Raw genomic sequence first — 15,796 nt, forward strand, 5'->3', positions numbered from 1 at the left:
AAGTCAACATGAGCAGTGAAGTGAACACCTGTTAATATTAATGGTGGCATTTTCATTAAATCAGATTTCAGTCTGAAGAGATTTCTTCTTCCTTTTTTAAATCTTAACATCGCCCTGGAGAACTGTAGCAGTTATTTTATGACAGTCCTCCAAAAAAAAAACATATTTAATTGATAAACCAGGGACGTAGTTGGCACATTTATATAAGATAAAAACAATCGTCACTTGCAGCTTTAATATTTGAGTTCAGTCAGACCCCTACGACCTGGATTTCTCCCTGTGTGTGCAAATATTAAGTAAAATAAAGTTAACTCACTTCAAAAGTTCATTTCAATATTATATTCCATGTTTTTCAGCTTGAGTCTCTTTGAGTCCTCAAACAGATTCGATTTTCCTGATAGACTTCTGAAAAATGGCTAAAAGAAATAAAATGTTATCACAAACTATGAAAAGTGATTTTTAAGAACAGCTGTGTTTGAAATGTCACACTACACGAGCAGTACGTACTGATTTGGCCCAAATATGCAGGATGCAAACAAAAGCAAAATGTGCAGTACGCCAAAAATAATCAGTAATGTCTTACTGATTCGGAAAAAGTCTCCAGTATGCATTGACCAGCCTACGTGGCATACTGTATCCCACAATGCAAAGCGCTGGAACGTCACAACGGCAGTTGAAATGGCAGACGGCAGCAGAAGAGCAGAAGGGGGCGCTGTAGCTGAAGAAGCAGCTTTCTGCTCTTGGTGGGCTGTTGTTGTTTACTTGTTTGCTTTCCAAAACCGAAAACTGGCGCCTGGTGCAGCATACCGCAAAATACACAGCTCCGTACTACAGACTACCGCCCAACGCAGTATGCAGTATATAGGACATACAGCGTTGTGACCAAGTCATCTTTGCTCAAGTCTCAAACAAGTCTCAAGTCATTTTTTGTGGGGCAAGTCAAGTCACAGGTTATGTCAAGTCAAGTCGAGTCCTTAGTTAAGTCAAGTCTCTTTTTTTCCGCCCAACATCCAGCACTCTGACCTGTAGTATCCGGTCTTTATAAAGAGAAAACACAAGGTGTCAGCAGCCCGTCCAATAATGACATTATTGGCCAGTTTATATAACCTGTTCAAACAGTCTGACAGTGAATTGTATCTGTGTTATCTTGGCACAGACGCAGCCATGATGATGGTCTGCTCTGAGAGCGTGTTGAGGAGTAACGAGTACGACTGATGAGGCTTCTCTTTGGGGGCTTTGATGTTGCGTGTTGCCATAGCGAGGAGTTTGACTGACAGCCAGTCATCCAATCATGACAATCACATACAGGGAGCTTTTTGAGTCGTCCAATCATGATTCCCAGTTTGCGCTGCGTACATACCTGATAGTTCGACAGAAACTTGACAACATTGAATTTTATCGTTTTATATTTAACAGCTAACATTCAAACTTATGAACACATGCAGGTCATCCGAGTCATCATGCCTCAAGTCCATGTTGAGTCTCAAGTCATTTATCTTTTGTCAAGTCAAGTCATCAAAACAGTTTGGAACACAGCCATTTAGTCAGCTTTAATTATTTTTGTATTCATGACCCAAACTTTTAATCTGGCTTTATTTCTATTTTCAGATCTCAGGATGCGTCATGTGACCGACAGACCGTCCCTTAAACTTCCCTTTGGTGCCTTCACTGACCTGCTCCTCCACACTGTTGTCTTCATCACCCTGATACACTCATGTGGAGGTGAATCACAAACGTTACAGTCTGGTTCATGTTTACATGTGAAGTTAGTCTTTACATGTTTTCTGACTTTACTGCAGGAATCACAATCACCCTGTTTGTTTCAGGTCAGTCTCGGGTGTTTGGTCAATCTCAGCCAATCGTGGCAATGGTGGGTGATGATGTCATTCTGCCGTGTCACCTGGACCCTGTCGTTAATGCTTTTGACATGCTTCTGGAGTGGGCCCGACCCGACCTGGACCCCAGGTTTATCCTCGTGCGGCGTAACGGTGTGGAACTTGAGAGTAAAAAACATCCGTCCTTTCAGGGAAGAACGTCCGTGTTCACTGAGGAGCTGAAGCACGGAAACGCTTCACTGAAACTCTCCAGAGTCAAAGTCTCTGATGAGGGCAGGTACAGATGCTTCATTCTTGGATTGCTTAAAGAATCGACTGTTCAGCTTGTTGTAGGTAAGTGGGAACATTTTGTGATAATCTGAATGTTTATTAGTCACAGCTTTAGGATTTACTTATGTTTTACAAGACACATATACACCCTGGACAGGTCGATCACTGGGCTGACACACAGAGACAGACAACCGTTCAAACTCACAATCAGCCTTATGGGCAGTTTACAGTCACAGGGAGAACATGCAGCCTGCACACAGAAAGGCCCCTGCCGGCCGGACCTGGAGTTGAACTAGGAACCCTCTTTCAGTGAGGCGTCAGTGCTAACCAGCACACCAACCTGCCCTAATTCAGTCTTGTAAACAGCATTTTAATGGAACTGCTTTTTAGGCTTGAAGCAGCTGAAAGGTTTCTGAGGCCAAAGGGGGCTGCAGCTTATAGGCAGGGGATATCTTCGAGGGGTGGAAGAAGCACTTTGAGGATCTCCTGAACCTGACAAACATGTCCTTTGTGAAAGAGGCAAAATCTGAAGACTCAGAGGAAGCCGCACTCTGTCCTTTCAGACGTAGCTGAGGTAGTGAAGAAGCTTCTCAGTGGCATGGTGCAAGTTGTGGATGAGATTCGTCCTACGATGATTACACACCTCTTGAGTGTTGCAATGACATCTGGTGCCGGTGGAGTTGCAGACAATGGTAGTTCTTCCCATTTTCAAAAAAAGGAGCACCAGGGTCGGTGCTCTATTGAGCATCTGCTCAGCCTCCATTGGGAAGTTTATTCCAATGTGTTGTAAAGGGCCTGAGATTCAGGAGGAGCGAAGCAGGGTCGGTCCTGGCCTTGGAACTGTGGACCAGCTCTTTATCCTTGAAGGGTTGGAGGAAGGGAGCTGGGAGTTTGCCCGTCCTGTCCTCATGTGGTTTGTGGACCTGAAGAAGGCTTACGACCATGTCACCTTATTTTGGTTACAAAGTGCTCCCAGTGGGTTTTGGACCCCGCCGAGGTCGTCCCTGGTCTCTGATCCTGTTTGGGATACACATGGACAGGACCTCAAAGCAAAGCCAGGGGAAGTGTCCTTTTGAGGGACCTCAGATTTGCATATCTGCTTTTTGCTGATGACCAAGTTCTGTTGGCTTTATCAGAGCGTTTCTTTCTGCACACACTGAGGCAGCTTGTTGTGATGTGGTGCTTTATAAATAAAGATTAATAGATCGATTGATTGAGCATGCTGCCACCGTGACCTGGCCCTGGACACAAATTTAAAAATGGATGAATGGTTTAAAAAGGTTAAAAGTTTCCTTGATAGAGACCTCATATAGAACATTATGATACTTTTCAGACTTCTCAAACTTCTCATCTGTAGGTGCTGTGTCCTCACCTGCTGTTCAGGTGACCAAAAACAGCAGTGAAGTGTTGTTAGAGTGTGAGTCTAAAGGCTGGTACCCAGAGCCGGAGGTGTTTTGGCTGGACAGCGAGGGAAACCTCCTCCCAGCTGCACCCACCGAGACCGTCAGAGGTCCTGATGAGCTCTATACTGTCAGCAGCAGAGTGACTGTGGAGGAGAGACACGGCAGTATCTTCACCTGTAGAGTCACTCAGAAGAAGATCAACCAGACCAGAGAGACACACCTCCATGTTCCAGGTAAATATAAGTTATAAGTTAATGATGTGATCACTGAGAGAGACAGCTGATTTGCATTTTTTGTCTGTGTTTAATCATTTCAGATCATTTCTTCATGGTCCCCGGTACCCCTGGTATCATTATAGGCACGGTTATTGGCTTTGTCTTGGGGTGTATTCCTGCAGTCATCTTTGTTGTGTGGAGATGGAGACAAAAAAAACTCAGTAAGTCACAAATTGCAAATCATACAAATGTTATAATTTAATTTTTATGCCTCAGAGACGACGACAGCAGCTTCAGGAAGCTTTCTGTTTTTCTGAGTTGTCCCAAGAAGTCTGAAGGACGACATGTCTCAGGAATGCTTGAAAGGAATTTGTTCAACTTTGGCACAAGCATCCACTTGGACTCGAGGATGAGCTGATCAGTTTCAAGGTCAAGGTCATTGTGACCTCTCAAAAAGAGATTGGCCATGCCTCAAAAATGTAACAAGAACTAATAACACCCAGAAGGTCAAAGGTTAACTATGGTTTACACTGTGACCTCATGTCCATCGCAGGCTTGTGATAATGATTTCTCTTCATTGCTTGGAAGGAGTTTCATTATATCTGGTGTATTTTTATCTTTCATTCATTCTGCTGTTGTAAGAAGAGTCACCTGAACATCACGTTGTTTCCCTCCTGTACATGATGGTGGTTCCACCTGTCTTGGTAAATGTAGGCCTACTTTTGCTGCTGTTTGTTTTAAGGGTAAAATGTTCTTTCAAATAGTTTTAGTTTACAATTATAAACACAATCTCAACCCAAAACACTACAGCTTCAAGTTGTTTAGACATTTAAATGCAATGTCATATTTATTAAATAGTTTTTAGGTTTTATACTTTAATTCTCTTTTTCAAATGTCAGCAGTTTTTCTTCTTCTCTATCCTCCCAGAAAACAAGAATAGAAGACCTGAGGATGGACCTGAACAGTCAGAGGAACAAAAGACTGTCACACCTGGAGGTGATAACACACGATTCCAGGTTGTAGTGGAAGGAGAGGAAGAAAGGGCACCACTTATGGCAGGAAGAGAAGAAGAGAAGCATGTGGACAAAAGAGGAGAGGAGGACATCACATCTCAAAGTGAACCTAAAGATCAGCTCATGACAGGTCCAGAGCCGGTAAAGGACACGGAAAGCGCAGCAGGAGGGAGTGAAACAAAGGAAACCAATCTTCTGATTCTAACAGAGAGAGAGACACAACAAACGCAGGACATGAAAGGAGGACAGGTAACAGCTGATCAGGAAGAGAGAGAACAGGAGCCGACAGTGACACCAGTTAAAGATGATTCAGGACTTCAGATGGTGTTCGTAAAACAGCCCCCAAATCTCCACACGGATCAGGAGCTACAGAAAGAAGAGGAGACACAACAAGAGCCGGTCAGTGATGTGGACGAGAAAGAGATAAAAAAGAAGAAAAAGAAGAAAAAGAATCGACAGAAAAAAGGAGGTTCTGGATGGACGGATCAGAAGAGGGAAAAGGAGAACCAGAGAGAACACATCCAACTGAAGGAAGATGCACAGAGAGAGGAGAGCATCAGGAAGCTTCAATCAGAGATAAAGAGAGAAGAAGAGAAAGATGAGGTAGAGCCAAAGAGAGGAAGCAGCAAACATCTTTTAAAAGATGAAAAACAGAAGAGGAGCAAGGCAGAGCCTGAGAAAAAGACGGAGAGAGAAGGAGAGGAAAAGCTGAGTAACAAAACTAAGAAGAGAGAAAATGTCAGGAACCAAAAGCAGCAAAGCAATCAGCAATCAGAGGAGACAGACGCAAAGAAGGATGAGAATAACTTTCCATCAGCCAGTAGGGATGGTCCAGAGAGGCCAGACCTCCAAAAACATCAAGGGACAGTGGAAAGAAAAAAACACGAGCTCCACGGGGAGAATGGACTGAAGGAAGAGAAAGAACCGGAAGAAAAAACTGAGAGAAAACAGGAAGGAACCAAAGATCAGCCAGAGGAGTCAAACAAGGGGCGACAGGTAGAGTCAAAAGATCTACAAGCAGACATTGATGAAACAATGGCTGAGGGGATGCACATGGATGAAAAGGATCGAGTCAGTGAGCAGCCAAATGAATCCATGAAGGCAGAGGGTAAAGAAAGATGGGAGGAGGGGTCAGAGAAGGACAAAGAAGCTTACAAACATGGAACTCAAAGGACGAACGAGAAGATACAAAAACTATTAAAAGGAGGAGAAGAAGAAAACCAGCAGGATGTGCAAGATTATGAGAGAGGAGTTCAGAAACCAGAGGAGCTGCAGCAGGAGCCCAGGAAGATTCTTCGACCTCGACGAAATGTTAAACAGAGAATAAAACAACAAAAACAAACACAAGAGGACGAGCTCCATGAGGATCAGCAGCAGAGAGTCAGAAAGAGGAAGCAGGTAGAAGAAGACAGTAGGCAGGAAGAAGATTATTCCCAAATGCTAAAACAGTGTCAGGAAGAACAAAATGAGGATCAGATGGAGATTGAAGAAGCACACCAAGAGTTAAATTATGAATCTCATGAAATGTTAGACTTAGAACAGGATCAAGAACATATTTGTTACAGAGAGCAAGAAGAGGTTATGATGACAGATTAAAGCTGACATCAGGAAACTCAACAGAGACGTTTAGATTCTGCTGCACTGAAGAAGGGAACACTGAAGCTTATTCATCTCTGCTCACCAAAGTCTAATGAGGCAAATGTTGAAGGGTTAATTGTCATTTAAACACACCAACAAGGGACGCACACATCTGACCCTTCAATGGTCCGTTTCCCACAATCCTTTTATTTAAAGCTAAGGTTCATGAAAATGTCTGTTCATGTGCATCTTCATAACAAAGATCACACCTCCTATTCAACCTGTACAATACTTATAGCACACACAATTCTGCTGTAGGTTTACTCGGTGTGACCAGAAGTGACCATATTTGGACGAGAGGGGGCGGAGCTGGAGTTACCTGGTCTTAGTAAACAGTTGTGTTTCCACGGCGCGAGATAGTTTTGTGGTTGTAGCTTGACTAAGTTCTGTCTTCATCACACTAAAGGAGCTGACAGAGCTTGTAGAATGTGACAGACTTGTTGCTCCCACACCTGTCAGGTTGGAGAGCGACAGGTGAATGAAACAAACTGATGGTGCAGAGTGGATGGTTCTGTCTCTGAAAAAGTAAAGCCTCAAATATTAAAACAAGTCCGATTAAAAACTTTATTCTGGAGATGAAATGAGGTGGAGCAGTGACACAAACTGCTGTGTTTTAGCTTCCTGCTTGTTGACAGGTTCATATGTATCCTGTATGTACTCTAACATCATCACAGAGATCTTCCAGTGTGGTTAAGATGAAACTATATCATAATATTGTAGATAATAAACATGAAGGAGAGCATTCTGTGTTTGCTGTTAAGATGTAGCGACCTTCTTCATCACCTTCATCCTCTCATTTCTTTAAGGTAACACTCTCACATTTTCTCTCTGTAAATCTGCACAGTTCACTTCTGCCCTCTACTTCAGCTAAACCATTGTGTCACCATTAAGACCTTTACCGACTGAAGTGTACATTATTTTCATTAAATGAAAATAAGAAACATACTTATGTTCATTAAAATCCTGTAAAAGAAAAATAAAGCTGTCATGTCCCTTAAATGGCTGGAATTAGATTTCTTTCTTTTTCTACCTGAACGTGATCAACGTGTTTTATTATAAGTGAAGTTCTTTGTAACAAACAAAATATGAATGTATGAGTTTGACTTACACAGGCATATGTAAATATAAGACACACAAAGCAGAGTAGATCTGCATTTAACGGTATGAACGGTCACGTAGTCGCATCAGGCCGCTGAAACATGAACACACCTTTTATACAGGTGACCGGAAGAAGCTCTTATCTCCTTGTTATCGGACTTTCACCGTGTAGCGCTTCAGCAGACGACCAGAAACGGTCAACAGGTATGAATATGTGTCGTTAAATGTTTGTGTTACGTGTTTGTCCTGATTTTGAACAATTGTTAAAGATTTTATTATAAATGTCTTGATTAAACGGCGGTTTAGCCTTAAACGCCGTTTGGTCTCCGTTGTGCCGCATACTCCCTCCACACGTTATAACAGCATGTCTGTGATTATGAGAACATGAATGTCCTATAAATGATTTCATCAGTCTGTAAACAAACCGGATACCTCCGACTGTTCGAGCCTGCAGGCTACTTTGACTTTATTCTTACAGCTAATGTCCGTCTGGATCACCTGAGACGTTTCTGCGAACTGTTGGCGTTAGTGATGGAAACATTTGACTGAGCCGACATAAAACTATCGTTTTATAACATTAACCTTTAACACTTTTAAAGTAGTCAGTTTTATAAAGATTTGCTTCGCATTGTTTCGTTGACTTTTTCGATCTTTTTGTCGCAAATAAAAGTGAAACTAAACTCCTGCAAAGATGTGCAGTAAAAGGACAGTAAAAGTGCTCGTTAGTATTTATACTATAAATGTCGAAATGTCGCTCAGACACACGCTTAGATTCACGATGAAGCCTGATTAAAGTCTCATGAACATATTTAGCTTCACGAGCAGCAGAGAGTGCAGTGGATCTGCTGCTGCTGCACAAGTATGAATGTTAATGTCAGACATGAAACCTTTCTGTCACCTGATCTGCAGCTGAACGTGAAAGAAATATAAAATGTTAACCTCTTAGTTTCAGTCTGTTTACGCTCTACTCAGCCAATGCAGGCTTTATGTATTATTTATGACATCTTTCAGACAATTATGGATGAAAATAATATGCAAACGTGTTGCTAACAAATATGATTGTAGTTGAGTTTTGTGCAAGTGTAACTTCCTGTCAGACCTTGTGTGAACAAAGTATTCTGAGTGCAATAAGATAAATGTAAATGTTATTAATGATTGGGGATGCAAATCAAAGACTGTCAGCTTAATGAAATAATTGTGTTTAACCGTGTTTTACAGCTTGAGTCTCTAAGACGGAGATTATTTTGTGTTCTGACTTGTGAAACATGTCATCAGTTAAAATTATGACATAAACAATTCTCATATAAGGATTGAAGAGGACGCTGAGGTCTGCATCACCCCAAACTGAGTACCAGAGTTATAATTGTTTTTCCTCTGGCTGTGTTTCTTTTTTCAGAGCGCCATGACCCGTCATGTGACCGACAGACTGTCCGTCAAACTTCCCTTTGGTGCCTTCACTGACCTGGTTGTCTTTGTCGCCCTGATACACTCATGTACAGGTGAGTTACAAACATTACAGTCTGATTAAGTTGAACACTAGATTTAATCTATAATAATGTTTGCACTTTGTTTTTATAAGTGTTTCTAGCTTTGCTGCAGGAATCACAAACATAACGTGTGTTTCAGGTCAGTCTGAGGTGATTGGTCCATCTCAGCCAATAGTGTCAATCATTGGTGATGAGGTCATTCTGCCGTGTCACCTGGACCCTGTCATGAATGCTTTTGACATGACTCTGGAGTGGGCGAGACCCGACCTGGACCCCCGGTTTGTCTTCGTGTGGCGTAGTGGTGGCGAGCTTGAGAATATAAAACATCAGAACTACAAGGGAAGAACGTCCGTGTTCACTGAGGAGCTGGAGCACGGAAACGCTTCACTGAAACTCTCCAGAGTCAAAGTCTCTGATGAGGGCAGGTACAGATGCTTCATTCCTGGATTTAAAGAATCTACTGTTCAGCTTGTTGTAGGTAAGTGGGAACATTTTGTGATATATAAACTAAAGTTGCATTAGTCATGGCTTTGCTGCGAACAAGTAAGGATTTAGTCAGAAGAGATGTGTGAGAGAAAATGTGGTCCTCGACCAGTCTTTAAGTTCAAACCGACGCCCCTTAAAGATAAACTCACAGGTAGAGTCTTTTTTTTTTTACTGAACTTGTACATCATGTTTCCTTGAAATTATCATTTGAATTTGATTTATTCATGTTTTAACATTTTCTTCACCCACGCCACATCCATGTCACACATGGGGGTTTCTTTCCCTGACTTGATGCAACATGCAGTAGTAGTGGGTAGTGAGTCTGAGCAGACATATTGTGTTGGGCAGGTTGCAGAAGTTCCAGCCTGTTATTAAATAAAGTTCAACAGAAGCAAAACAGTTGTGGGAGGAGTTCAGAGAGGCTATGGAGAAAACTTCTGGTTCGCCTCAAAGAAGTTCAGTCAAAATGTTTCATGACTAAGGAAGGGGAAGCTGGGCTGGGAGAGGAGAACGTTTGATGGAAAGAGAACAGGAGCATCAGCATCACAAGACTTTGGGGAAGCCTCACGTAAGTCCCTGACAGAGAGCACTGAGGTAGTCAAGAGGCTCCACAGCACCAAGACGCCAGATGTGGACGAGATACGCCCTGAGATGCTGAAAGCTCTGGACATGTGGGTTGTCTTAACTGACACGCCTGACAGTGCCGACTGGAGGTCTGGGACAGAACCTGTAGATTTGCTGACCAAATTAATCATATGAGGTACCTTTGCGACCAGCCATCCTTTACTTGTATAACCAAAGTCAGAGCTTTGTCCATATTCTTATGGAGCTCATGGTGCAGCCAGGTTGAGGAGAGCGTTTGGTTTTGGGGCCTCAGCATTGCGTCTTCCCTTTTTGCAGATGGTGTGCTTCGATTGAATTCATCAAAGTTTGACACTTATCACACACTTGTGCGACACCTGAGTGTGAAGGGGTTGGGTTAAGAATCAGCACCAAGTCTGAGGCCATGGTTCACTGCTAATAAACAGAATGCTTTCTACAGGTTGAAAGTGAATTACTGACCAAAGAAGAGGGGTTCAAGTCTCTAAGGATCGTGTTCATGAGCAAATGTGAAAAGGAGCATTATATCGACTGGAGAATTGGTTTGGTACCAGCTGTAATGCAGAAATCGCACCAAAGCGTTGTGCGGTTGAGGGAGCAGAGCTGCAAGGCAAAGCTTTGGATTTACTAGTCGTTCTTTGTTCCTATCCTCACCTATGGCAATGAGGTGGGAAGGGCTTTGGGAAGTGATTGAAAGAAATTGCAGATACAAGCGACCCAAATGAGTTCCCTCTGTGGGCTGGCTGGGCCCAGCCTTAGAGGTAGTGTAAGTAGCTCAGACACACAGAGAGAGCTTAACGTAGAGCCACTGATTTCATTTAAAAGGAGCCAGCTGAGGTACTTTGGGTATCTATTGAGGATGCCTCCTTGGCGCCTTCCTTTGGCAGTTTTCACGTAATATCCAAGTTGGAGACGACCCCAAGTAGACCCAGAACATGCTGGACAGATTATGTATCTCATCAGACCTGGGATGCTTCAGCATTCAGCAGGTGCTGGGCACAGTGCTTGGGTTAATTGATATTTGGAGCCCCTCACTCAGCATGCTGCCAACACAGCCTGGCCCCTTGGTTCCTAAATGAAGACCTGATTTAGTACATCATGATCTTTAATAATCTTCTCATCTGTAGGTGCTGTGTCCTCACCTGCTGTTCAGGTGACCAAAAACAGCAGTGAAGTGTTGTTAGAGTGTGAGTCTAAAGGCTGGTACCCAGAGCCGGAGGTGTTTTGGCTGGACAGCGAGGGAAACCTCCTCCCAGCTGCACCCACCGAGACCGTCAGAGGTCCTGATGAGCTCTATACTGTCAGCAGCAGAGTGACTGTGGAGGAGAGACACGGCAGTATCTTCACCTGTAGAGTCACTCAGAAGAAGATCAACCAGACCAGAGAGACACACCTCCATGTTCCAGGTAAATATAAGTTATAAGTTAATGATGTGATCACTGAGAGAGACAGCTGATTTGCATTTTTTGTTTGTGTTTAATCATTTCAGATCATTTCTTCATGGTCCCCAGTACTCCCAGTACTCCTGGTACTCCCAGTAGTCCCAGTAGTCCCAGTACTCCTGGTAGTCCTGGTATCATTATAGGCACAGTTATTGTCTTGGTGTGTATTCCTGCAGTCATCTTTGTTGTGTGGAAATGGAGACAAAACAAACTCAGTAAGTTGCAAATTGCAAATCATACAATTATTATAATTTAATTTTTATGCCTCAGAGACGACGACAGCAGGTTCAGGAAGCTTTCTGTTTTTCTGAGTTGTCCCAAGAAGTCTGAAGGACGACATGTCTCAGGAATGCTTAAAAGGAATTTGTTCAACTTTGGCACAAGCATCCACTTGGACTCGAGGATGAGCTGATCAGTTTTGGTCTTAAAAGGTCAGAGGTCAAGGTCATTGTGACCTCTCAAAAGAGATCGGCCATGACTCAAAAATGTAACAAGAACTAATAACACCCAGAAGGTCAAAGTTTAACTATGGTTTACACTGTGACCTCATGTCCATCGCAGGCTTGTGATAATGATTTCTCTTCATTGCTTGGAAGGAGTTTCATTATATCTGGTGTATTTTTATCTTTCATTCATTCTGCTGTTGTAAGAAGAGTCACCTGAACATCACGTTGTTTCCCTCCTGTACATGATGGTGGTTCCACCTGTCTTGGTAAATGTAGGCCTACTTTTGCTGCTGTTTGTTTTAAGGGTAAAATGTTCTTTCAAAACACAATCTCAACCAAAACACTACAGCTTCAAGTTGTTTAGACATTTAAATGCAATGTCATATTTATTAAATAGTTTTTAGGTTTTATACTTTAATTCTCTTTTTCAAATGTCAGCAGTTTTTCTTCTTCTTAATCCTCCCAGAAAACAAGAATAGAAGACCTGAGGATGGACCTGAACAGTCAGAGGAACAAAAGACTGTCACACCTGGAGGTGATAACACACGATTCCAGGTTGTAGTGGAAGGAGAGGAAGAAAGGGCACCACTTATGGCAGGAAGAGAAGAAGAGAAGCATGTGGACAAAAGAGGAGAGGAGGACGTCACATCTCAAAGTGAACCTAAAGATCAGCTCATGACAGGTCCAGAGCCGGTAAAGGACACGGAGAGCGCAGCAGGAGGGAGTGAAACAAAGGAAACCAATCTTCTGATTCTAACAGAGAGAGAGACACAACAAACGCAGGACATGAAAGGAGGACAGGTAACAGCTGATCAGGAAGAGAGAGAACAGGAGCCGACAGTGACACCAGTTAAAGATGATTCAGGACTTCAGATGGTGTTCGTAAAACAGCCCCCAAATCTCCACACGGATCAGGAGCTACAGAAAGAAGAGGAGACACAACAAGAGCCGGTCAGTGATGTGGACGAGAAAGAGATAAAAAAGAAGAAAAAGAAGAAAAAGAATCGACAGAAAAAAGGAGGTTCTGGATGGACGGATCAGAAGAGGGAAAAGGAGAACCAGAGAGAACACATCCAACTGAAGGAAGATGCACAGAGAGAGGAGAGCATCAGGAAGCTTCAATCAGAGATAAAGAGAGAAGAAGAGAAAGATGAGGTAGAGCCAAAGAGAGGAAGCAGCAAACATCTTTTAAAAGATGAAAAACAGAAGAGGAGCAAGGCAGAGCCTGAGAAAAAGACGGAGAGAGAAGGAGAGGAAAAGCTGAGTAACAAAACTAAGAAGAGAGAAAATGTCAGGAACCAAAAGCAGCAAAGCAATCAGCAATCAGAGGAGACAGACGCAAAGAAGGATGAGAATAACTTTCCATCAGCCAGTAGGGATGGTCCAGAGAGGCCAGACCTCCAAAAACATCAAGGGACAGTGGAAAGAAAAAAACACGAGCTCCACGGGGAGAATGGACTGAAGGAAGAGAAAGAACCGGAAGAAAAAACTGAGAGAAAACAGGAAGGAACCAAAGATCAGCCAGAGGAGTCAAACAAGGGGCGACAGGTAGAGTCAAAAGATCTAAAAGCAGACATTGATGAAACAATGGCTGAGGGGATGCACATGGATGAAAAGGATCGAGTCAGTGAGCAGCCAAATGAATCCATGAAGGCAGAGGGTAAAGAAAGATGGGAGGAGGGGTCAGAGAAGGACAAAGAAGCTTACAAACATGGAACTCAAAGGACGAACGAGAAGATACAAAAACTATTAAAAGGAGGAGAAGAAGAAAACCAGCAGGATGTGCAAGATTATGAGAGAGGAGTTCAGAGACCAGAGGAGCTGCAGCAGGAGCCCAGGAAGATTCTTCGACCTCGACGAAATGTTAAACAGAGAATAAAACAACAAAAACAAACACAAGAGGACGAGCTCCATGAGGATCAGCAGCAGAGAGTCAGAAAGAGGAAGCAGGTAGAAGAAGACGGTTGGCAGGAAGAAGATTATTCCCAAAAGCTAAAACAGTGTAAGGAAGAACAAAATGAGGATCAGATGGAGATTGAAGAAGCACACCAAGAGTTAAATTATGAATCTCATGAAATGTTAGACTTAGAACAGGATCAAGAACATATTTGTTACAGAGAGCAAGAAGAGGTTATGATGACAGATTAAAGCTGACATCAGGAAACTCAACAGAGGCGTTTAGATTCTGCTGCACTGAAGAAGGGAACACTGAAGCTTATTCATCTCTGCTCACCAAAGTCTAATGAGGCAAATGTTGAAGGAAGAATCGTCATTAAAACCATAAAGAATACAGTTAAATGTTATATTATTTAGCCCAACAAACTCGGGATGCACTGATCTGATCTCGACCCATGGTCTGGTTCACCCCAATTTGTTTATTTTCAGGTAAAGTTTATAAAATGCCTGCTCCTGTGCATCTACAAACCTCTAGTTTGATGACTGAGTTAGCTGAGGGGACACCTAGCAGACAGCTAGCAGCTCCGACCTGTCACTCAAAGAGGCCCCGCCCCTAATGCTGCATCACTCTAAGCCTTAATATAATGTAAACAGGTGAGCTGTATAAAGATTCTCCCCGTACAGTTGTCATGAAGAGAGAAATGAGCTATAGAGACCCAAACAGTTTTTTGTACCAGGCTGTAAACATGTTTATTTCTGCTGTAAAGTTTAACATGGGGCTCTATGGGGACTGACTCACTGCTGGAGACAGCCTCAAGTGGACACCAGAGGAACTGCAGCTTTTAACATTTCCATGTTGCAGCTCGGGATGACAGAGTTGTAGTCTGTCGGTTGGTTTTTCCAGGAGTCCAGACTGAAATATATCAACAACCACATAATGGATTGACAATTTTTTTTGTAATATGAGTAATGAATTGTATAAACTTTGATGTTCCTCTGACATTTTCTTTAGCGCCATCATCAGGCCAACGGTTCTGTGTGTCACATATTTTTGTTTATGACCAAATACCTGCAGATCAGATGATGTCCCCATCAGCTTTAGCATACTTCGTGTTTGTGCTTTAGCTAATGTAAGCATGCTGAAACACTAAAGTAAGAGGCTGAACCTGAAACCAGCTCAAGTCAGCACGTTAACATTGAGGTATAGTGGATCGTCCGGCGGTGCCAACGGTGTGTGAATGTGCATGAATGATTAGATTTGATTCTGAAGGGCAGCTTGGCACTTTGCACAGCAGCCTCTGCCACTCATGCATGAATGTGTGTGTGAATGGGTGAATGTGACATGTAGCAAAGACAAGAAAAGCACTTTTGAAGTGCAGTGCATTCACATTTCATGAGCAAGTTAGCGTTCCAACTTTAGCATTTAGCTCATTGCACCCATTCACCACTGAACACATTTTGAGCTTTTCTCCTTTATCAAGCTTTAACTCAGACAAAAAGCAAAACCTATCTGAATCTATATTTAGAAAAGCTCTATAAAGTTAACATTAGCTAATGTTATCAACCACAAATATGATTTCAAAAGTTTTATTTCACAGAGAAAGTGTACCACTTCTTATTGAAGTACCTTTGTTGTCAATAATATGCAGGAAGCAGCAAAGTGTCCGCGTGCATCTAAGTTCACCATCAATGGATGCAAAACCAAAACAGTGTCTCGTACGCTTTGCAACATTTTGCTAATAAGATCAGTAAAACCACTCGAACTGATCAGATTGAAAAAACTGCCTTATTAATGATGTACGCGTGCATGACCAGCCTGAGTGATATGTTGTGCAGTCACATTGCTGAATACTGTATTTTTAGTGTTGTGTGTTTTTTAAACCTGACTTTCTACAAACTGACTCCAGAGTTTTCTTTTGCCCCGACATTAAATTAAGCAATATCACACTCGAGCTGTTTTTTATCAT

General features: G+C 42.6%; 2 protein-coding genes across 3 annotated transcripts; both read left to right on the forward strand.

The window, feature by feature from the left end:
* The first annotated feature begins 1,616 nt into the window (after positions 1-1,616).
* On the forward strand, positions 1,617-7,362 carry LOC138610068 (glutamic acid-rich protein-like). The gene is made up of 4 exons (XM_069682760.1): positions 1,617-1,722; positions 1,827-2,168; positions 3,463-3,741; positions 4,651-7,362. Exons 1-4 carry the CDS (start codon positions 1,617-1,619, stop codon positions 6,330-6,332), a joined length of 2,409 nt encoding a protein of 802 aa, XP_069538861.1. The 3' UTR covers positions 6,333-7,362.
* Positions 7,363-7,632: 270 nt separating this feature from the next.
* On the forward strand, positions 7,633-15,710 carry LOC138610413 (glutamic acid-rich protein-like). 2 transcript variants are annotated; one of them, XM_069683166.1, is made up of 6 exons: positions 7,633-7,676; positions 8,869-8,971; positions 9,099-9,437; positions 11,173-11,451; positions 11,535-11,702; positions 12,400-15,710. In XM_069683166.1, exons 2-6 carry the CDS (start codon positions 8,875-8,877, stop codon positions 14,079-14,081), a joined length of 2,565 nt encoding a protein of 854 aa, XP_069539267.1. In that variant the 5' UTR covers positions 7,633-7,676; positions 8,869-8,874; the 3' UTR covers positions 14,082-15,710. The 2 variants fall into 2 exon arrangements, with proteins under 2 accessions (XP_069539267.1, XP_069539268.1); XM_069683167.1 differs by lacking the exon at positions 11,535-11,702.
* Positions 15,711-15,796: the final 86 nt, after the last annotated feature.

The sequence above is a fragment of the Semicossyphus pulcher genome, unplaced genomic scaffold, assembly GCF_022749685.1.
Source record: "Semicossyphus pulcher isolate SPU_LCO1_2020_fin unplaced genomic scaffold, fSemPul1.0.p SCAF_6, whole genome shotgun sequence".
Taxonomy (NCBI): domain Eukaryota; kingdom Metazoa; phylum Chordata; class Actinopteri; order Labriformes; family Labridae; genus Semicossyphus; species Semicossyphus pulcher.

Coding starts and splice junctions, on each gene's coding strand:
- LOC138610068 (XM_069682760.1), top strand. CDS start 1,617: ATGCGTCATGTGACCGACAGACCGTCCCTTAAACTTCCCTTTGGTGCC. Junction 2,169..3,462: donor GACTGTTCAGCTTGTTGTAG/GTAAGTGGGAAC, acceptor TCTCATCTGTAG/GTGCTGTGTCCTCACCTGCT. Junction 3,742..4,650: donor GACACACCTCCATGTTCCAG/GTAAATATAAGT, acceptor CTATCCTCCCAG/AAAACAAGAATAGAAGACCT.
- LOC138610413 (XM_069683166.1), top strand. CDS start 8,875: ATGACCCGTCATGTGACCGACAGACTGTCCGTCAAACTTCCCTTTGGT. Junction 8,972..9,098: donor CCTGATACACTCATGTACAG/GTGAGTTACAAA, acceptor CGTGTGTTTCAG/GTCAGTCTGAGGTGATTGGT. Junction 11,452..11,534: donor GACACACCTCCATGTTCCAG/GTAAATATAAGT, acceptor TAATCATTTCAG/ATCATTTCTTCATGGTCCCC.